Here is a 23,896-nt window from a genome sequence, read left to right as displayed (position 1 = left end):
TTAAAGTCCTGTTGGAAGCCATTTAGAACTCAACTACTTACTTGCAATGGCTACATTACACTCGTTAACAAGGAAGACCATTGTGTTGTGATCGCAGGTTGCAAATTGCTATGGCTTTATTTGTTGGTGTCCCTTATCCAGAGAACTATACAGTCGTAACAAAGCTTGAAGAATATATTTTAGGAACTTGATAATAGCCCCGTTGAGGATCATGGCAGAAGAAATCACAACATTTTAATTATCCAAAACAGTAGGCTACACCGTAGACAAAGTTTCAAGAGAACATATTGCTGAAGAGCAATGATCATGCAAATAAAGGCAAGCTTAATGCAATCCTAAACTGGATAATATCTATTCATTACAAAAACATCTCATATTGTCAGCTACATGTAGTGATAAGATGTGGTTTACAAACACCTATATAAAAGTATATTTCAACCAGTGTTAAAATAGTGTAAAGGTTGGTGTCAGGAATACACAAACTCTGGCCGTATGTTGAAGACCACATCTCAACCGCCTTGGGAGATGAGGTCCTCAGTTAGTTTTCTTAAACAATAAGTGTTGTGGAAATGATTCAGGAATATTGTGAGAAAGATCCCGCCTGTTAAAGAGGAACTGTCCCCATAACAGCTTTTAGTATAAGCAAATTATATTAGATCTACGGATTGAGCTTTTGGTTGTCAACCAGGGCTGTTTTTTCCCCCCCAAGATATTTAGTTCAAAAATTCACTTTATTAAAGCAGAGACTGTCTGTTGGCAGTCTGTGGCAGAGCCAGCATCATCTAACCAGTTTCCTGTCCTGAAGTTCCCTTCCTGGATAGGATGCCTCAACCTATCAATCAACAACCTAGAGGTAACAATGGGATAATTAATCATGCAGATCCTAGACCGAGGCTCTGTGAAGTTAGGAACTTGATGACAATCTTCAACCAAGAAGCTGGTATAGATAATGCCAAGACATTCTCTGGAAATAAGCAAGAAGGCACTGCTTTATTACATTTCCATGCCTTATGTTATTGCTTTTATGAAAACCTAAATCTAAGTAGATCGGATTGTCTGAAAACACTTACTTTATACCACATCTGCATTTAATTTTACTCCACTTGTGGCGATTGTGGTCTTGAGGAGCCCCTCACACATATAGTCCTGTTTTTGGTAGGCATACCTAGGCAGATGGATCACGTTCTCTTACACAAGATTAGGTAAGTATTGTCACTGGGATTAAAGGACCAATATTGGACATTGGGACCTCCACAAGTCCATCAACCAATGCCTAGATACCTTCACGAAGAATAACGGCAAGGTTTCAATCAAAGATTGTCAACTCTAGTCCTAGTTTGCTATAAACCAACTTCAGAGTTTTGCTATACACGTGCACCAAAGAGGCAGCGTTTTAATATGTAACAATCCATAAATCGGTTAAAAAAAACAAAAACTTTAAATTACAAGCATTAGATATCAATTGCGACAGCTTATATTAAAACTTACAACACTACCATTCCTCAAACTTTGAAATAAAAAAAAACAAACGTGTATACGGCAAAGTAGTGTTTACTTAAATCAAGGTTTCTTTCTAACGTTTAAGTCTACAATAAATTCAAAAGGTATCAACACTAAATATCTTAATGCTGAATATGCCAAAGAAAAATGTATATCATAGCTTCAAAACAAAAAAGGGCTTTTAAGTAAGCATTCTAATTTAAAAATAATTTCTAAATAAGACGTATTAGACAAATATGAGAAAATCCATATGCGTCCAGCTTAATGCTGCTGACATATTAAGTGCTTATTTTAATAACACGCCTACTCCATCAACAAAATCCATATTACTGAGGACAACATATATAGAATTTTTTTTTATTTATTTTTTTTTATTTAAGCCAGTAGGAAACTATGTATAAATTCAAGCCAATTGCGGGCAGGTTTTTTTTTTTATTTTTATTTTTTTTTTTTTAATTACAAGAATTTGGGTACAATAAAGGGATGAGAGACTATCGAAATACATTTTAAGGTTAGCTTACACGATACAAGTGCCCATTAAGAACAATATAATCTTCAGGAGATAGGACAAGGGCTATGGTGCCACAAACCAAGCTGGTGGCATGCGGGCAAAGCCGCAAACAGTCCACAAACTAGCTCATCCAAGGTTTGATGGAACAAACGGTCAACATTAACACAGAAACAATCGCATATCACAAGTTAAATGACACTGAAGACTATCTTTCTCATCTGTAGAGACCTATTAATGCCGTGGATACTTTATTTAACAAGGTGGAACATATAGTCCACTGCAGCTCCTCTGTATTTGACCATCATCACCCCCTTTAAACCTCTTAACAGCACGCCAATGCGGCTGCTATTCCATTTAAACACAATAAACAGCAAAGCTTTCATAGAAAAAAAATGGACATGTCATTTATTGCCATTAACTTAAAGATGCTGTTCCACTGCTATGCCAAATTAACAATTTTATAACTAGATGCGACATTAGAAACATCATGTCTTCGTAGATTTTTGGGGACTGCTTAAGTGTCATGTGACAATAGCAGGCACTGATAGGTTGGGGTCTGCTAAGGACTACTTGCAAAAAAAAAAAAACCCATTTAATATCTTAATGGAACAGCATCTTTGATGAAGCCCAACCATCAAAACTAGAGGTCATTTATTGGTGAAATGCAAGCTTCCCTTTTTTTTTTAGGCTTTCCTCCCTTATCAATTAGTGCAATATTGTCCACCAGAGGGAGAGAACTGGTGAAACTTGCGGAAATTCAACCGTTCAAGTATAAAACAAAATATCCAAACTGCAGTCAGATGTTATAGCATACAAAGATGTAACAGGCAAAAAAAAAAAATATATATATATATATATATATATAGATATGGCTGAAAAAAATGTTAACTGCAACAAAATGCAAAAACAAAAAAAAAAAAGATGAAAAAAAATTAAGTTAAGCTAAATACTAGTAGGACTTTGCATGATGCACGAAACACAGTAAGCAGTGCAATAAGAAAACAAGTGCAATGTAGGCAGCATGCGCCGCCCGATATATACATTCACAGTATGGGCTAAACCCTCCATAGTGCAAAAGCTTCCATCAAAAACACATTCAACAAAATCTCCTGCAAGCTTATAAGAAAGACTTACTAAGGTCTTCTATGAGTAACATTACAGGATATGACAATTACTAGTTTAGAAGCATCTATTTCAAGGGTTTCAGAAGGATTTCTCAAGACCCCCACACAGCAGCCAAATTTTATGCTTTTATTTTTTAAGCAATATTAAGTCCCCCCCCCTCCACAAAAACCAGGTCCTTTGGTCCTTACTGATGGCCGATGTGTCGGACCGGGCCGCTACCCTCAAAGTCGGATAATGCCCCCCACACCTCCTGAAATCTCTTTAAACCTATGAAAACCAAAACGTTACAGCACTCTGACGAAGAGGCGCTTTGCAAAATATGCTTTAGTTTATATCGCAATAAACAATTCACTTTACTTTTAACTGTACAAAAAAAGGCAAATAATTTAATAAAGCGAAAAAGTGCAGTCTTTCCTTGCGACGGTTACATTCGCATTTATAGAATAGCGACATTGAAACAAAATCCCAGCTTGAAACACTTTACAAGAACAAAATAAAAAAATACAATATAAATTATTATAGTAAGTTCAATAAACAACATTCGGCATGAAAAAAAAAGTCTGCTTTCCGCAAACCTTATTTGGTTTACATATTTTAACCAGAACTACCGTAATTAATCTAAAATTAATTTAATCCACGGTCACACAAAATAAAATGCAGACTTTTACCAAGTTTGGGGGTCTAATGAGCTCTTACAGAGAGTACTTTAATAACTAGCGCAAAGAATATAAATCATTGCATATAAAATATAATATATAATGAGCAAAGTAATGGCAAAAGTGCAGTTTAAACAGAAATCTAAGTAAATTTTTGCCTTTGGGATTGGGGCCAATACAGAGCAATCTCCACCCAAAATCCAAACGACGTGGCGGCCATTCATTTGCGTTAAAGTCTCCAGGTGGCAAGCAAAAGTGTACTGGAGCACATCTCGCACGGCTCCGTCCTTGAAGACATGTAAAAGAGCCGGAAAAAAATAATCAGCGGTAAGGATAAACCCATAGGAAGCTCTCCGAAAATACAACACGGGATTCTCAATCTCGGTTTGGTCGAAGGCTAAGAGTCATGGGTGTTGTAGGTCAGAGATAGTTGCAAAGCCATATTCTTACAAGGCACATTTTGATATTTTTTCTGTATTTAAGCATAAATTTAATGGGGAACATTGTGGGAACTCTGTTATTCTAATATAATGGAAATACCGCCACAATAACAGCCGAATATATACCATTATTCTAAAGTGCATGTCGTTCATCAGGACTCCACAACTCCAGTCCTCAGCCACAAACAGGTCAGGAATTCTGTGGATTCCTTGCAAGTATTTAACTTTAAATTAAAACCTAGCATTACCCAAAATTGTAGCCCTCAAGGACTGGAGTTTTGCGTCTCGGTATAAACAGTTGGCTTACCGAAAGGTAAGGATTGTCTTTTTTTTATTACGTAATTTTCATCTTTGAGTATTCTTGTCTATATTTTAAGGGGGCCGTAACGGCATGTTTTGGCTAGTAAAGCAAGTTACAGGAGTGCGGTAAAATCCCATCTTCTAACTGAACTCTAAGAATTTAACCAGGCTGAATGTTCATCTTGTGAAAACTCACGAGAAATTCCTGCGGCTGGATTCTCCTAAATTATTAACCCTTGCACTGATCTGTCCTACATTAAAGCTCGACAAACCTCAGTGGCTAATAAGTAATCCCTTAGACATCAGTGGTATATATAAAATATATTTAGAAACTGCCCCTGTCCAATGGTTTAAAGATAGGCCAACAATCAATGAGTGGATTATAACGAGGGCCTCTCCGTACAGATGAACGCCACTCCTGTTCAGGCCCAAATAAAAAAGCCATACTTAAAGCATCCTCGCTTGTACATGCCACACGATTAAACAGCAAAATTATGGTTTTGCACTTAAGCAAGAGCGAGCTTCAATTAAACTGGAGAAAAAAAAACTATATTCAACTATAATGTTTTACAACTAAGACGTGTGACCCCCCCCCCGTCTTCACAACTACACGCACGAGGGAGGCCGATCATTTCATTTCAATATGCTTGATAAGGGAGGAACTTAAAGTAAAACGCAAACAATAAGTTAAGACGAAGTCACAACGGAAATACAAACACATTTAAGAAAAGAAATATATTCCGTAACAATCCTTTCCTCCGTTCCGCATTTACAGGGACGGGTTCATCCTTCCTACACTCAACGAGCTCAGAAAGTTTAGGAATGGATCGTAAAGGGAATAAAAACCGATAAGCATTCCGATAACACGTTGAAAACGCATTATTGCCTTCTTAGCCGATATGGCTCGTTAAACTGTACGCAAGCATGAGACAAGGCCTCGAATATCAAGTCATCAGCGGAAAAACGTACAAAGAAATATACATAACTTAGAAACACTTTGGTCGTGGAAAAAAAAAAAAAAAAGACGTTTGAAATATAAAGACATCCCTTTAAAAATAATATAAAAAAAAAAAAAAAAAAACATTCCTCTGGTGCTCTAAGACACGAGTGATGGTGTCGTGGAGGAACATGAATGATTGTATAATGCTGTTTTGCATTTTTTGGTAACAATGTCTTGTGCCATTCGGACGGCGGACACCTTCCTTTAAAGGTTATCGGAGTGCAAGGCGAATTCATCGAGTGTCGGTGGAGTCTACGCAGAGCGCCATGTCAGCCCATTCTTGCTGGGCTCCAGGAAATGCTCCACTAGGACATCAATGACTCTTCTTAGCACTTCTTCAAGAAATGACTTGTCGCTGGAAGTATAAAATAAAACCAACAATCAATATTAGAACACTAGGCTTCTTATATGTGTAAATTTCATAGATCTTCTGTCAATGTTTGTCGTTGATTTCACTCGCTAGAGTAAAAGGGGTTCCACAGAAAAAACACCCTTGAACTTCACTGCTAAAGTCCACCCTGATAGAATGAGATAAAGAAAATGAATTATTTATTTTGTTTTATAACAACAACAAGACTTAGATTAAAGAAAATGTTGGGCACCCTGAAATTTGCCGTTTCTATTCTGAAGACCTCCAAGAAACAATGTGTCCTGTTAAGACACGGCCAAACTTTTTCCTATGCTTTTATGTCTTTGTGTTGCATCTAAGACCAGTAATCACAACAGCATTCAAGAGGCTGATGAGTAAAAACCATGATGGTAAAAATGTGAAAATTATCTGTGTTGGTCTAGTCTGTGACCCAAACAGAACACGTTCCCGTTTGTAGAACTCACCACTGCCCTGGCGAGCCGCACATCTCAGCGTAATACTTGATCTTGGGTTCTGTGCCGCTGGTCCTCAGGGTAGCCACGCAGCCATTCTGGAAGGTGAAGGTTATCATCTGGCTGTTCTTACTCACAGGAAGAACCTAGAAGCGACAGAAGGCCCGGTGAGACTATGCATTACGAAGGGCCAACATTGGTGATCATCTCCTGCAAGACAGCACTGAAATTGCTCCATGTTAATGCGTTACGCAGGTCTGACTCGGGCAAGAGAAGCTCACTGGGGCTGGTCCATCATAGTCATATCTGGAGGTCATCATGATGGGTCAGTTGAAAAGCATAACCTGTTCTTTATCACATTTAGGTCCAAGCATGGATACCTTATCTTGGGAGGCAAGCTAGATGTGCCGAATGGTCAATATGTAAGTTTTTGTTCACGTAAAGTAAATTTTAACCAGAATACCATGAATTCCTGCACTTAATTTAATGTGATTCATATTCACATTAAATGCCAAGAAATTCCTGTTGCAGCATCCAAATAAGAACTACGTGCACCTACACATTTCTTGTTCAGCTGGCTGCTGTCATAGCCCGTGGTTACGTCTCTAACGTGGAGGACACCGTACGGTCCGCAGAACTCGGGGTACTTCTTCGGGGACCCGTAATTCCGCAGCCGTTCAAATATCCTCTTGATAGTCGCCGGGTCGTAGCAAAGAAAATAAGACGTTTTTGCGATATGGTAACCATATCTGCCAAGGTAAACAAAATAAATGTATATCAAAAAAAGGAAGCTGCCTCCTTTAAAACTTTTAGCATAAACAGGTTTATTAGAATTTTCCCCTTAACATTTGCTTTGTTCGTCCAGCAGCTTGTCTTGAAAATAGTTTAAAAGCTCCCCTCGGGAAAGCCGTGATCGGAGGCAGCCTGTGGCGAAGCCTGCCCAGAGAAATAGACTGCTACGGTCTCCAAAAGGTTAATATAATGTCCGAAGAAAGTAGAAGAAAGAAGAAATGAAAGCGCACGAGGGCTTTATATTTTTCACAGAAGCGCTCTTTTTACGCTTGAGAGATCTAGAACACGGCGATAACTTTCAGCATGAGTTCTGCGAATAGCACATCGCTAGAAATCCTTACCTTTCGTATATCTCGATAAGCTGCCGCATCAGGCTTGTACCAGTGGTGTCCAGATAGGCCGCCATTTCAGCAACCACAGCCGCTGCGCTAACTCCGTCCTTATCCAGCACCTGCGTCCCGCACATAAAGCCTAGAGAAAATGTTTTAAGATCTGATTATCCGGCCTGCACATCCTAACTTCTAGTTAAAGGGGAGACTGCACTCAGAAATCCAATTTAAATTCCACTCAAATCGAAGTACATCTTGTCAGCCATGTTGGGTATTTTTTAGCGAGTTCAGCTTCTGTTTGTAGATGCACCGGACCAGCTCTGTACCCTCTCCCTAAGAATCTCTAATGTTCAAAATGTTTGGATTATTTTGGTACATGGAACGACCAAAACATGAGGAGAAACAGCGACGTAACCTAATTGTGCCACAGATCTACAAGGGGGTAGAGTTTTCCACCTTGGAGGGATCCATGGTGGAAAAAGAAGACTCCATTTATAGTAGTGACTTGCACTAGTCCCATTCTTAAGACCTAGGCCATGTCAGGCCAGATGCCACTACTGGGTCTGGCCTGACTTGCTTTAGCTTGCGATGGGTCGAGGTATGTACTTTTCCAGCACAGACCCCCATTGCGGCTCCCACATGGCTACCCATCAATGTGCTGAAGCAGACCTCTGCGATGTTATGTCATATCCTTGCGTTCTGCTTCAATATTTTGCACGGTGGCCTGCCCCGACCCTGCCTTTATCCACAGCCCCGTTAAAGAAGGTTTACCCGCTTTGGGCAGCTGAAATGTTGGGGGGGTATGAAGTAGGAAGCTGCTGAAGACCTGGAGAATGATACTCCTTGCAAACGTTCTACAACTTGGAATGGCTCTTTTATCCTTGGGAGTGCCAACTACATACGGTGTACTCTGTAGGAAAACAGGGTTTGCAACGATGACTATGCACCAAGAACGTAATGGCATTAATGGATCAGGGGTCAGTATTGCAGGAAATATGATATAGAACCCTGCTGGCACATGTACCCCCTATGTGAACCACACAATATTATTAAAACAAAAGGGAGGGGGCTTTTACAGACTCCCATCACATTCAGCCCGAGTGACGGGAAGTGTAATCCTCAAAAGCAGGTGCACATGAGACGCAAAAAACAGGTACTTTCTATTAGGGAATGTATTCCAAAAGAAAGGGCTAACCACATCAGTGGGTAATATTCACTAAGGGGAGGCCTTTTAGGAATTTTTTTTTTTTTTTTTTATATATTTTTATATTTTGGCCACTCTATCATGTCGCATACGAATAGCTTCATTCATACCAAAAACAAATACATTTCCCCAATTATAAGCCGTTTATAAGGATGTCACGTAAACGCTACAGCAAAATAAGATACCTATGGATTCTTCAAATGCAAACAGGACTGTTTTCCCATTATCCAGGAGAGTTTTCACTCTGTTTCCAATCCATTTAAATCCAGGCAAGGTTTCCTGGGAAATAAACACAATCGTGATTTTAACACAATCCTTGTAAAGATTATGCGCAGAGCAAAAACATCGCAAATTCTTAATTTGTTCTTTTCCCAGACATCCTAAGTATAGAAATGGGGCAGGAGACCTCTGTACACGATGGAAAGTACAATAAAAAGAAATAAAAAAGGTCAATAGTTACTGATCCAGCTCTTTATCTAGAGCCTGGGGGTGTCTGCAATTGGGGACACGGCACTCCTATAACTTTCACATCCAGAGGAAAGAAGACAAACCACGATTTACGCAGCTTTTCCTAAGGTCTTTGTGAAAGTTCTTTCTGGTATTGTTAGTAGAAAAACCCCTTTTCCCCCCCGTGTTCTGCATAACGGAAAGCTGGAGGTTTTCGGTTCCTGCTGGACAGGTTAAGTCTTTCAGAGACAAACTACATATTGAAGTGTCCAGACTTGCATAAGGATATATGGAGGAAAGAAGACCACTGGCTATATATATATATATATATATATATATATATATATATATATATATATATATATATATATCGGTGGAAGCAAGACCTCCTTGATGTACAATGTTTCGGCACAGAACTTGGTACGTGTTCTAAACACTGTTAGGAAAACAGATACCGCCATTGTGGTACAAGAGGAGATTGGTTTCTTTTGTTGAAGGTGAAGGTTATTTTGGGCCAACATAGAAAAGGATGTTGCGTCATATTGAAATTTCAAGACCTCAGAGGTCTCTACATCTTTTCCTACGTTGGCCCAATAACAGGAATCACCTTTGACTGAAGACTCCAAGTCCTAAACGAAAGCATAAAGAACATGAGAATGTGTTAATTGGCTACAAAAATCGTATAACCCAGAGGAGAAGAACGAGATCAGTCTTTCAAAGCTAACATCAAGGAACGATGTTCAGAAATATATTCACGCAAGATGCTGGTGCGTGTCCAGAAAAGAGTCGCTTGGGCCAGCAGCACAGCGGGGCAAATTGCTCTACTAGCCCTAAATGGTTTCCCTTGCCCTCTGTTGACTCTATCTTGCTTACTTCAAAGTGAAAGCCTTCCTTTGCAGCGACGGCACGCAGAATGACTGAGGAGACGGTGGTCGCCAGCATGTAAACGTCCTCAACATCTGACCCCTTCGGGCAATTCTTCTTCCAACAGAAAAACAGCCACCATCCCAGAAGCGCGGCCAGTTCGTTACCGGTGAATACTTTCCAGCGACCTCTGCAAAGCAAAGCCACAAGATCACCACCAGGGCTTCACAGGCAGAACTAAATTGCAAACAGGGAAAAGAAAAAATGTCGGTGCGCTAAGCTAGTCACAGGCTCAAATAATACAAATATGTAATACGAGGCCTACCAAACAGGTGTAAGCATGCAGCAAGAAACAGTGTATTGGCTGTACAATGTATACAAAAAACAAAAACTGTCTGCGCTTCTTACCCTAATAAAGTTGGCAACAAATATATAAACATAATATAAATGAGAGGTTTTGGTTATATGAATTGGCCAAAGCATAATTAAGCTCACCCGCCACGTCAGAACTAAATTGCAGTCAGAAGGGAGCGACCACAACATGGGATACAGAACATATTTTAAAGGGGACCTCCTTTCTCAAACCAGGGAATACAAATACAAAGGACAGGTTTAGGTAGAATATGTAATTATGCATAAGGTCCGTACGTGTCTTGCAGCTCGGCGACTGCCAGTCTATCAGCATCTGGATCTGTTGCCAATACCATCCTAGCTCCCTCCGCCTCGGCAAGTCTTAGAGACAGCTCCTAGAGTGAAACATCAAAGATCGCTTCCGTTACGAGGGGTAACAATGAGGACTTTTAATCTCTTCACAAACAAGAGTTTATTCATTCTCACAGCATTTTTACCATAAGTCTGTTAAGCCAAAAGATTCCATATTTGAAGAACCCATACAAATCAGGAAGGCACTTCTCAAAACACAGAAATACAGAAAAAAATAAGACTTTTTAGACCTAAATCTATGCTAAAATATATTTATAATAAAAAAAAAAAATTCAGTACACAGGGGCACCAAATGTTTAAGAAATAACAAAACATATAGAGAAGTGTCAATGCAAAAAGGAAATCTTAAAAAGCTATAGCAGAATATAAGACTCCAAATCAGCCAAAAAAAAAAAGATTGTTCTTGTTCTATATTGACCCATATAAATAGCATTACCAACAATACATAACAGAAACCAGTATATTGGGAACAGAAGAGATTGCCCATACCAGGACACACTCCCCCTCCTCTGGGTTTGGGCATTTCACGGTTGAAAAGTTTGGGTCTGGGTCTTTCTGCTCGGGGACTGGAATCGGCGGGCGAAAGCCGAAGACGGTGAACGCAGACTGTACAAAGTCGTGACCGACTCCGTGAAAGGACGTGTGCACGAATTTCAGCGGCGTCTTCCTATTTAACTCACTGTAGAAAGACAACGACAAAGTATTAGATGATTCGAGGTGCCGTCACATGGCGATTAGTATTCCCAATAAATAAAAACAAAATTGTAACGGTTCTGGGAGCTTAATTACTAAAATGTTAAATTCAGCAGATTTGGCAGTTCTATTCCTGTTCACATCCCAGGTGATATAACAAAATGCTGGCACGCCTTCAAAGACGAGATGGTCAGGCGAAATATCATTAAAGTCATCCAGTAATTCCTTTATTAGGAATTATAAAGGAATTATTGTATGGTTTTTATAGGCACAGTAAAAGGAGGGCTACAAACCTTTACCGTACTGTAATTGATACACTTTTTCTTACATTACTGAGGTTAGACACATTTGTATCACTCAAATGTGGCACACAGTGCAGATATTTGTTATTGCGCTACTTTATTTTTTAACCATTATTTATTATAATTGTATGATTTTTAAATAAATAAATTGTATTATAATTATAAACATTTAATATTAAATAAAAGGTTTAACTATCAGTAGATAAAAAGACAAAGAACAAAGCATTTGTATCGTGACAAGCTCCGAAGTATTTTAGAAGGCGGCGTGTATTTCAGAACATAAACCGTTTATTCAGGTCGACTCGCACCTCCCGCTTGCACGCAGCGATACGAATGTAGGTGGCAACTAACGGCTCCGGCAACGAATTGTAAGCATTTTTGCCTAGATCCATGGAGGGGATCTTAACTAGATCCACTCTACCGTTTGTGAGCGATATATTTTGGCTTCTGAAAACTCCAACGGGAAACTAAAAGTAACTTTGGCTTCTATCAAGAAAGCCAACGTTATTGAAACAAGTTCACCATCTCTGTAAGTGTCTTATTTTCCACATTATTAGTCAAATAAAAAAAAAACAAAAAAAAAAACAAAAAAACTGTAAACAGTTTGTGCCTTTAAGGGGAAGATACCTGTTGAAACATATGGTGCTCAGATCCTGCATGTAGCTGTTGGTTATATTTTCCAAAGGGTCTTTCACAAGGGGGCTGCTATCCGCCAGATTCTCCCTCCACGAATCATCCCACGGCTCGGAGCTCTCGTCCACACACTTCAGGATCTCCTTGTCGTGCGGAGATGTGATCTGAGCTCCGTTTTCCCAATAAACCTTTGCGGAGGGGAACGCAAGGGTCTCAATGAGGGTCCCATAACAAAAGGACCCAAAAAATTATATTTATATATATATATATATATATATATATATATATATATATATATATATATATATATAATCGACGCAAGACTGGACTTCTGATCAGGCTTCCTATGAATAGCCCTTTGTGATCATTAAATAAAATAAGCCTAAATTCACATTCGATGCTAAATTCAGTCCTTTAAATACATATCCATCACAAGAAAGGACACTAACTAATGCCCAGACGGCTTTGTTACATTTAACGACAGCAGATTCCATAGCGCTATAATAAAGCGGACAGTGACGATATATATGTAACTGTGTAAATCATCAAAGTCCTGCTTACCTTGTAACCATTGTCCTCCTTGCGGTTATGAGAAGCCGTTATCATAACACCGGCAATAGTCCTGAGTTTTCTGACAGCGTAGGGCTGGAAGGACCAATACAGGCATTTTACGTTATTAGGATAGGCTTTTTAGGCAATAAGACCCATGTCGGATAAAGGCTGAGAGTTCCCAGTAACCACTTGCGAGCGGTTTTCCCCCCTAACATAAGCGTTGCTGGGACGCTCGCTCCACTGGTTTCCTACAGAGAACTATCTGAAGCACCGGTGCTCGGTTCACAGAAAATAGGCGGAATCCACATTTTTAGACGAGGGTTGGCCCACGTGTTGATGCTGCATTAACAGGAGAGGCCACTGGGAGGCGATAGAGAGACTGAGGAGATGTACATACAACTGTGAATGGTCTTCAGAAAAATACCAACCTTCCTAGCTAGTTAACTAACTAGAATCGCTCCATTAATTATACAGAACCAAAGACAAACAGAAATAGACAAAAAAAATACACAAACCCCGAGAAACCAAGAGACCTCAGCCCAATAAATATAAAAAACTTTGTTTTTTCTCGGCTTAATACGGTGATTTCCTTTTTTCCCCAATTCGCTTTTTTCTTACGAAAGGTTATATATCCCAACGATCGAAGCGTGAAGTACTTACCACAAAGGGAGTCGGGACGTATTTGGAGAAGAGGTACACCGGGATGCCTTTGCTTAGGAGGACGGCCGCAGTGAGCTTAGCAAGTCTAAGGGGACAATATCAAAAAAATGTCAGCTGAAGGTGCGCGACGATTGTCCCCGGCAAGGCGTCTGCAGGCAAATAAAACATCAACAACGTTCATGAACCACAAGTCACTTGCACCCGGCTCACCGGCCTCCCCCCAAACGCCTCTGCGGGCCTGATTGATGGGGAAATGATTAAATTACGGCTGGGTTTTTGTGGCATGAGATAAAATAAGAAATGAGGAGTGGATGGCGAGGAACTTTAAGGAAGGGATGGATGAAATGAATGAGAGGGGTGGGTTGTATGACATAAAAAAATAAATAAATAAATAAATAAATGGAAAATCCCTCATTATGCTCGCTGATGTCAAGTATGAGCAGCAGGGGTAGGAATTTAGCCCTGAGGCATGGAAATGACAATTTTAAGCCTGGCGTGTATTAAGACAAACAGGAACAGGCTGCCTCTAACACTAAGCATGGAAAACCCGGCATTATTGCAGTAGTTCCAACTTTTTACTCCCCTTACAAGTAAAATTAATTCACAGCAGAACCATTCGGGCCATCTAGTTTTTCATGACGGTAAAACCATTTTGTATTCGAAACAGCCACATGCAATGCATTTTCACAATCTCACCATTACATTCCACCGGGAGGCTGTTCCATTTATCTACCACCCTCTCAGTAACACAAAACGTCCTGCCGTTACATCTAAAGTCTCTAACCCTCTAGTGTCACCCTGTGGGCTTTTATTTCGCAATCATTTCAAAGTATACGGAGTATAAATAAGACGAGAGATCTTTCGAGAGGGAGCCTGTCCCTTTCATTTGTAGCCTTAAGCTAAATAAACTCTAAAATATATATATTTTATATGGAGATGTGGCAAACATCAAAAGCCAAATCCCTCCATATGTTGAACAGTGGCGTCGCTACAGGGGGGCAATTCCCCCCCCTAGGTTATTCCTTGCCCCCCCGCCGAATTTGAAACCACCCAGGACAGTCCTTGACTGCTAACGACGGCATGCCACCGATGATGTCACCGCGCAACTTTATTAACAACTGACAATTGTCAGTTAAAGAGGTATGGGGGCATGCTGCTTAGATGCCTGTATCTCATCCTCTCATCAAATCGCCTCACCTTTCCAACGGTATATAGATTGTAAAAAAATATTACGTTAAAAAAAATAAAAATGTAAAAAAATTATTTGGGGGTCTCTTAAGGCAGATGAAAAAAGATCAAAATTGCCTAGAGACCCCCAAATTAAATTATTTAAACATAAAGTAGTTTAACTTTAAAAAAAAAAAAAAGTTTAAGTATTCTAGCTAAATGATCACTGTGGTAGCCAATGTTAATGTGTTTGTGTGTATTATAGATGTATAATTGTGTAAGGGCAAAGATGGCACTAGCAGGATGTTTGAGCCTTGGGGAACAGGATGGCACAGGCAGGGTGTATATGGGACAAAGATGGCAAATCTTGTGTGTGTTATCTGGGTGCTGACCAGGTTCTATGTGGGCAGCGTGGTTGGGGTGTGCAACCTGTGATCTATCCCTGTAATTTAAGGGGTTTTAAATATACCTTTAATGCCGTGTTTTTATGTGAATTCCAATTGATCTGTACCTGCAAAGCTGGGTTTTTGTGTTATTCTGTAGATCAATATCTGCTATGCTATGTTTCCATACATTATTTATGTGTACCTGCAAATACAGGGTTAATATGTCTTATTCAGTTGATTAATACCTGCAATGCTGTTTCCATGTATTTATTTGATCTATACCTGTGATGCTACGTTTCATATATTATTATTGTATACCTGCAAATACAGGATTTGTATGTCTGATTCTGTTTATTTGATATATACCTTCAGTGCTAAGATCACATCGGCAGCAGGGACTAATATTAATATATATATCGGCAACTGGGGCTAATAATATATATGGGCAGCAGGGGCTTATATATATATATCAGCAGCAGGATCTAATATAAGGCCCTGAAATCATTTAGCGCAAAAGTTAAGGTATTGTGTTGTTTAAAGGATTTCAAGGATTAGTCGTACTAAATTGTGGCTTCAGGCTTCCCATTTTGAATGATCAAGTATTGTATTGTCCAATAACAAAAGTATCATTCCATAGCACATTACTTTTGGCAATATACAAATATATATATGTGTGTGTGTTTTTTCAGTGGTATGATTTAATGGTGGAAATTATTAATGCCCCCCCCAGTTTGACTGTGGTATCTTGTGTGCCCCCCCTATATATTGTTTCTAGAGTCACCACTGATGTTGAATATTAAAGACACCCCACTGCTTTAATCTGCCCCATGCGTGGGGCTCACCGAAAGGTTTACGGATTCCTGCCTAGGTTTTCTCCACCAGGTGGCAGCGATACGGAAATTGCCCCGCTGACACAGGATGGTTAAGGCTAGTCCGAACAGAGTCAAGGAGGAACCTTAAGCTGAAATGAAAACGTTCTCTGGGGGGCAGTAACTGGAGACGCGTGGCGTCCTCCTCTTACGATGTGTTGCACCCTCCGGTTACATAACAGCCGGGTCTGTTTTTAGCCGGCGGGATGGTGTTTGTGGGCTCAGCTGTCTGTGACGGTAACGTTCAGTAACTTTATGCGAAGCTGCCTGCAGCTGATGGCGTCATATAGTAAAACAGATGTTTTTCTAGATATGAAACGAGTAAAGGGTGATCACGAGTAAAAGTAGATAAGGGAATGTTGATCCAGGGTGGGCCTCAGTCGGTTTACTTTTACTTTCTTTTGGATGAACTAATATGGGTTTGTAGAATGGATGAACCTGATAGACTTATTTTTTTATTTTTTTTTAACCTAATCAGCTACAGTCATGATGAATGTAGATTTTTTTCGACATGGATATTACCCACCTTTTGCTGCTGCAGTTGCTGGTCGCTTGCCCACGAGTATCATATCCGACCACAACGCCCCTCTGCATGGCGTCAGGGAAGCATCGCTCCAGGTATAGGTACATTCCCTGCGTAGACACAAGCGGGAAACATTCAAGTGAGAAAATGTACAATGATTATACCGTATTTGCTCGATTATAAGACAAGGTTTTTTTTCCAGAGCAAATGCTCTGAAACATACCCCTCGTCTTATAATCGGGTCGTCTTCTAATCAGACCTCAAATAGAGGTCTGACTATGAGACTAAGATCCAGATCCCCCGCAGCGCTGCAGGGGACCTGGATCCTCCTGTCTCGTAACCTCAGCTGCTGCTGGCGAAAGTGCGGACAGCAGCGGAGGTTGCATTTGCGCGTACCTTCTCACTGCCGGGGAAGCAGAGCCAGTCGGAGAGATCAGAAGCAAGACCGGGACCCCGGGTAATTTTCTGGAGGAGGCGGGGCCTAGCGGGGGGGTCGCACAGCTTCATTGCGTAATCCCGTGGGAGCTGCAGTAAGCGCCTGCTGAGGCATCGCAGTGAGTGAAGTGCCTTAATTGCTTGAGTGTATATTAGTGTCTGGGTGTGTAAGTGTCCCCCTATATGCCACTCTGCCCAATGATATGCCTTTTAACCACCTATATGGCTGGATCGTCCCTTTAAATAAACTTTTTTTCCCAGCCAAAATGTTTTCTGCTTGTGGAAGTCATTCACCATGCACAGCCATCAGGAAAAATAACCAGCTCTTCTCTGGGATTTACGACTGAAGACTGGTCACGAGTTACAGGAGGCTGAGGTTTCAGGTCTATACGGCAAAGCGTTCACCCTCCTCGCTTGTCATTACCTGCAATTTAGAACACGGAACGGCCGATACTGCCCGACTCTTACGCTGTTTTGGTTCTAAAAACGTCCAAAGCATCTAAAGCTTATGAGGAACGTGGAACTTGGTCCGTCCAGCCTGCTTCACACCAGAGCGCTCAGGATAGGCGAACTATTATGAATGATTTCCCAAGCATGTTACAACATTATATAACAATGATGCTCGTAACTACGGACTTGCACGGTCCGAATAGAATCCCAGTTAACTTTCTCAGTTATTTTAGACTTGCACAAGTTTGTTGTTTCCAGTAATCCGAAACCAGTATTGAGAGTTTAATACTGCAAGGTTTAAAGCTGCAGTAATAACTCTAAAATAAGTATTTTTTCAGGTTTGTCCTGCTGTCCTCCTTTTATGTTTTCAGATTTTAAATCTATTTAAAAAAAAAAAAAAAAAGTATATAGAAAGAAAACAGCATATAAAAAAATTAAATTACTATCCAAATTCTGAAAGACACAGTAAATGTAAATTTGGATTTGTTCCAACTTGATTTCCAACGAAAATTGCCTGTTTTGTGCATTTGTACGAACCTCCGATAATGAGGAGGGACCCCCAACAATGACTCATCTCTCCCTTTTCTGGGTCGGTTGCCAGTAATCACGAGTTGTTATTTTTCTGGTGTCATACAGGCTTAAACCAGCTATGATTAGCATTTTTGGGAGGAATGCTATCTAAACTGAACAAATACTACCTTGCATTGCTGTAAAACTTTTAATAATATCTTTACCCTGTCTCACATACTGACTCCCCCACCCCCTCCCAGTCAGCATGGCCGCTGCATCTGCAGAGAGAGATCCGATGAGACCAGAAACTGCCGCAGAAGGTAAGCGAGAAGCGATAAAAGGCAGGGGGCACAAAAAGGAATGGGGACAGATAGAGAGGTGTTTCCAAGTAATAATAATAATTTAAAAAAAGCCCTCCCCCATCCAAGCAGAAGGGGCACGAAACTGAATTCTTCTACAAAAACAATGAGTAAAAACCGAAAACATTTGTTACCAACTATTTTGGGCCTCAGACAAGTCTAGCAAGCAGAAATGTTGATAAGTAAACTGTAAAAAATAAAAATCCAAACTTTTGGTGTGAAAATGATCACGTACTGGGCAATAACAAAGACTTAAAAAACTAATAAGAATCCAAATGGGGTGTGGGGGTTCAGTCACAAGCTGTAATCTTTTCCCCCCATACATATGCACTATATAATCTGGCTCCAAAGAGTACCCCCCACACACAAATTTACATAATAAAGCACAGTTACCCTTTGTAATCCCACACTACACCGACATATATTTGGTAGCTACAGGGTTAATCCTGGAATCAGTCCTTGAATAGAGAAAAGGTTGTCAACAACCTCCGAAAAGGTTTTTTTTACATGCTGTTCAGACCCGGCCAGGACTCGTTACACAAAGCAGTTACACAATCGGAAGATTTATTAGCACACGCCGCCGTGCTGCTTGTGAAATGAGAGTTAGCATGTGCTAAGCACGCCAGACACACGCAGGAAGCACGCACGTTCTACACGTGATCCCGTTACTGAACAGCAGTGTTTGCTTTCCAAGCTTTAACATTAACTAATAGGGAGCGATCCGCCATCCTTGGAAAATGTAGCTTTTCGAACACAGATTCCAACATAATAGCTAAAATAAGAGTCTAATATTTACATGGAAATGGCTGCTTAATTTGGAGCGTGTGGGGAGACGCAAATCAGCCAAAAAACCCAATGAGGACACCCCGTGCATTTAAAGTGCAGATCTTTGCAGGAGCGTCCCTTTAACAGGGTAGTCACGCAGATTCTGACCTGTAAACCGTTCTTAGAACCGCAGAACCTGAAGCTTTACATTTCAGGGAATCTATAAAAGTAATTCTGGGTAATGAAGGCTAGAGATGCTTTTTTTTTTTTAATCCCTTTTTGGGCCATAAACGTTTTAAATCAAAGACCTGCGCAGCTTGCGATGCCCCAGCAACACAGTCCATATGCTATTTTAAGGTGAAACAAGCTTCCCCCCCCCCCCCCCCCGGTTACCTCCAGCCAACGCTTATACAAACACAGGAATATACGGCTAACGTGATGATATAAGGTATTCAACGGCAGATAAACTCTGTTTGAACACCGATGATAACATTACTGCGCCCTCATTAACTCTGGGACCGATTTCATTTCATTTACTCGGCGAGCGTTCGCTTTGCGTTTATCTAACCTTTGCCCATCTCTAATTGAAAAAGACTCCGCAGTAACTCTTAATGACTCCAAACGGTAAACTAAAGTGATATAAACACTTACTGACGTCGGGTTAGAGAGTTAAGGTAATTGAAATGGGAGAAAAGACAGGGCAGAGAGACAGCGGATACGACAGATCAGGACCTCGGACAGCACGCAACGGAAGTATCAACGGCCCTGCACCAACGGAACATGCCTGGTGCGTATTATTATTACACGAGTGAATGCGTGGGTTAACAGGTCTGTATAGAGGGTCTACATAAACCCCAGCGCTGTACACGGCAATATAAGCCCCCCAGCGCTGTACATGGCAATATAAGTCCCCCCAGCGCTGTACAGAGCAATATAAGCCCCCCAGCACTGTACACAGCAATGTTGGTTGTCATTGAGACAAAATGAGATAAAACCAGGTTTTTGTCAGACTCCCTTTTTCTGCAGACCTGGAGCCGCCGTTGCTGTCAGTCATGTGATATTTTGGGTGACTTTCCCGGCTCCAACACCACACTGAGCTGATGCTTTATGGCAGTGCTGATGAAGTCCATCCCTCCATAGACTTTCATTAGTCAGAGTATCTTGGTGGTGACTAAGACTGGGCCATTCTATTGTCTCCCACAGGCAGTATGATAAGGAGAGTGTTTGTCTAATTGATCGGTCTCAGACTGAGCGGGAACTCAAAACTCAAATTATACTATGAGATATATATTATAGATTATACCTCTCTATTAAGTCATCCCTTTTGTTAAATGGATAGTTATTGTTATCTGGTTCTGGCCGCCTTTTTAAGGGCGAGTGGAGAGATCTTTAGGGCAGAAAAAATGAGAATCCAAAGCCCCACAACATTCAGTTTCATACTGATGATGATCTGCACATTAATCTATGGCGGTTATGCATAGAAAGTGATTCTGGTACTAAATCTGAAAAGCTGTTTTATCGCCGTGGCAACAAACTACAGACACCGTGAAACAGCCTAATGTACAAACAGACTTTTCTACACCAAAAATCAAGGTGTAAATCAAGATGATTATATAACAATATTGGATTCACGTGCAAAAAAAGTGAAATTTTGGAGTTGGAGTTTGCACTGATCTGATTTTAAGCGTAAATAAGTACAAAGTTTCTGCGAGTCTACACGTGGCATCAGCATGTAACGGCACTGGTGAGTGGAATCACACCATTTATGGAGTATTCCTATTGGCCGCCTGCCCTGCGTCGACATGTATACAGCCAATAGAAACGCCCGCTTCGTCGGGAGCCATGGACACCCGGATCACAGCCTGGCTTCCCCTCTTTGAAGCAGCGAGGTCTGCCTCACCCTGGTTGCCCTGTGGCCAGCTCCTCACCTGCGTCGTCTGTATGACCGTCAGGTCGTTGATGTGGCTGAAGCCGGCACCCATCGCCGAGCGCAGGCCGGCGGTGCCAAACGACATCCGGCAGCAAAGGCGTTCCCGTAACTCCTTGGTCCTCCCATCGTGTAGGAGGCTCTCTATCTGGGCTTTAGTTTTAGGATTCTGCAGCAGAAACAAAAAAAAAAGGAGAACGTGGGATTTAGACGATTCATTTATAATATCAGCAAAAGCATCGTAGCCACTAAAAGCAAGAACAGGGCCGAGCGCCTTCACCCAACAAAGCGTCGCAGTGCCCGCGGGGATATAAAGAGTTAATCGTTATTCATTATTATTAAATATTACAAAAATTATATTATTAAATAGATTAAGCTTCATAACGCATGCCCAGAGCCGGAGAACCGCAGGATCCACTGAAGCCACGCAGCTATTGGCATTTTTTCCCCCCCGACTGGGAGCAAATAATAAAATGAGGATTTCAATGGAGAAAACCACAAAGCCAAACGATCAGGACCATGCAGCATTGGTCAAGTACCTACGGCTAGAGCCTCCAGGACCGATTTCTACAGTTTTTACTAGAGTAGTAGATACATGAAACATCCAACCATCAGAGGTGGCAGAGGCTAATAGAGCGAGGGGATTTAAACATGAATGGTATAGGCATACGGCTCCTGAATCTAAGACGAGCCCAAGAACGGTCAGCGATCAATATACAAAGTCATAAAAGAAGAGCAACATCGTGATCGGAGCGCCAACCAATGCAGTTTCATCCACAAGCACGTTTTCAACCCCAACACACAACTTTCGGAACCCGAAATATATACGTCTCAATTAATTTGCGTTTTTTCACACAATTCGGGTATAACTCAGCAAGCTGGCCACAGCCAAGAGCGGGGGAGAGGCAATTAAAATGAGAGCATTCTCTGAAAATCAATTTAAAAAAAATATATATGAAATGAAAATATATTAAATAAAAAATTCTATTCCACAGAATCATCGTAAAGAAAATTCAGATTCCACAGGCTATCGTCTGCGCGGCAATTCGGTCACGGTCTAAAAACTGCGTTTAGAAGAGGTGCGACTAAGTCGCTGGTGTCCAGCACTGCTATGCATAGTGGGGCGGATGGCACGTGTGTTATTGTACAGGGATCTAAGACGTAACGGTGTATTTATTGCTGTGAAGGGACCAGCGGGATCTATTCACTAAAGGGAGAGTTGGGTTACAGCTCATTGACTTCACTAGTGAGCTTCTGCTACATGAGGCGCTTGGCTGGCCCTGGGTGATGTATAGTTAAATCAGCAAAGCTTCTTTTCACATTGAATTATACATTATACAGGGCCTGGTCATCGCTTATGACTCTGGGGAGTTAAAACCCCATTTCTCCTGCCAACTCGCTTTTAGTGAATAAACTATAATTACTGTAAAAACGGCAATTAATAATAGCGAAGAAGGGGGCCCAGGGCACCGGTTGGATGTTACTGGGTGTAACACGACACAGGGACCAACAGGCAGCAGCATCCTCTGTGACAGACAGGCAGGCAGGCAGGCAGATACCCCCAGTGGGATCCACAAAGCAAACCAGGCAGGTGGCAGCATTCTGTGTGCAACTCTGTGTTGTGTTATTGTGAGATGCCATCTGTCACTGTGTATTATATATTTTTGTTTGATGTTGTGTATCAATGTGTATTATGTATTTGTTGTGTGATATTGTGTATCACTGTGTATCATTATGTATTATTGTGTGATGTGTATCATTGTGTTGTGTTGAGATCACTAGTCAACCTGTTGCATTGTTGTCCAATCACATAACACCAGGATGGGAGAAGATCCAAGCAGGTGAGTAATGACTACACAGCGTATGACCCTGTGTGGTGTCTCTCTGGCCGTGTGGGTACCGTGTGCATGGCAGCTGATGCCCGTGTAATGACTGTGTGTACTTGTGTGGGTCCACTGTGCCCAGCCGCTGGATGCGTACCGAGCTGTGTCGATGTTGTGTATCCGGTCTCCCCACTCACCCTGTCCCACTGCAGCCACTGCCACACAGCGGTATCGAGCTTCGGGTCCCCCGTAGACTTGCGGATAAGGAGGTTGGAGTTCACATCCCCCGGGGGTTCCTCCATCTTCACACCGGGTTCTCGGTCCGTACAAACCGCTTAAACACACCGAGCCTCTCGCCGGGATACACAAGCGACCTGACTACGCCACAGGCTGATAGCTAAGCTGCGGGCACATTGCGCATGCGCGGAGACGACTGCTAAACTGAGCCCACGGCGCCGCTTGGCTGGGTGAGGGCATTGCGCAAGCGCAGAGAATCCCACGAAACCGCAGATCTTGTGGTCTCGTAGCGCATGCGTAGTTGCGTACAAAAGACACCACTAGGCGTTTGTGTAGCTGCAAACCGGCGCCTGACCGTTAGGGAGCTAACAACGAGCTGGTGTAGCGCATATCTGTGACATTTAAATTAAAACATAAATTACCATACTCTTATGAAACGGACACTGCAGCCATTGTCCCTATAAATGTACCTGGCGTCCATTTTCCGCCAAACTCGTTTCCGTGCATATGTCATTCTTAGCATATCCTATCATAAGTAATGGCGGCTCAGGGGGGTCTAATGAGACCCTCCTCATGTGCATTTGCATGGAAAATGCTTCCATTGATTTTAATAGGAACACTTTTCTGCCACGTATTGTCTCCCATCACCTATTGAGTGGAAGGCTGTGGCAATTTAAATAGTTTTGCCATAATACTACGCCTTACAATTTACTTTGTAAAGATACATAATGCAGTTTAACCCTTTAGGACCGATTGTGGGTTTTTTTTTTAATTTCAGAGCATTTTTGCCATTTTTACCGTATGGTTGCTAAGCCGTGTTTCCCCTTCTACCGGTGATGTACCCGAACCCGTGAGACATTAGACTGAAGTAGGGTCTTCTTTTGAAACCATG

General features: G+C 41.4%; 1 protein-coding gene across 1 annotated transcript; it reads right to left on the bottom strand.

The window, feature by feature from the left end:
* Positions 1 to 5,784: 5,784 nt before the first annotated feature.
* LOC149281219 (glucose 1,6-bisphosphate synthase-like) lies at positions 5,785 to 23,069 on the bottom strand. The gene is made up of 14 exons (XM_089499562.1): positions 22,965 to 23,069; positions 20,946 to 21,113; positions 16,502 to 16,608; positions 13,554 to 13,638; positions 12,903 to 12,986; positions 12,336 to 12,529; positions 11,203 to 11,392; positions 10,639 to 10,736; positions 10,000 to 10,180; positions 8,865 to 8,958; positions 7,488 to 7,617; positions 6,914 to 7,103; positions 6,367 to 6,500; positions 5,785 to 5,887 (listed from the first exon to the last, which is right to left on the bottom strand). The coding sequence occupies exons 1-14, from the start codon at positions 23,067 to 23,069 to the stop codon at positions 5,785 to 5,787; spliced, it is 1,863 nt and encodes a 620-aa protein (XP_089355688.1).
* Between the last annotated feature and the right edge of the window lie 827 nt (positions 23,070 to 23,896).

Source organism: Sceloporus occidentalis, unplaced genomic scaffold, assembly GCF_023333645.1.
Source record: "Sceloporus occidentalis isolate IW3139 unplaced genomic scaffold, rSceOcc1.0.p SCAF_137, whole genome shotgun sequence".
Lineage (NCBI taxonomy): Eukaryota > Metazoa > Chordata > Lepidosauria > Squamata > Phrynosomatidae > Sceloporus > Sceloporus occidentalis.
Note: the sequence above shows the minus strand (reverse complement) of the source record. Positions and strands in the feature narration are given on the sequence as shown.

Excerpts from the sequence above, each read along its gene's own strand:
- LOC149281219 (XM_089499562.1), bottom strand. The coding sequence starts at position 23,069 with ATGGAGGAACCCCCGGGGGATGTGAACTCCAACCTCCTTATCCGCAAG. Across the intron at positions 10,737-11,202 it reads AGGAGGGGGAGTGTGTCCTG|GAGCTGTCTCTAAGACTTGC; the intron begins GTATGGGCAATC and ends GTTTCACTCTAG. Across the intron at positions 6,501-6,913 it reads GCCAGCTGAACAAGAAATGT|GTTCTTCCTGTGAGTAAGAA; the intron begins GTAGGTGCACGT and ends TGTCGCTTCTAG.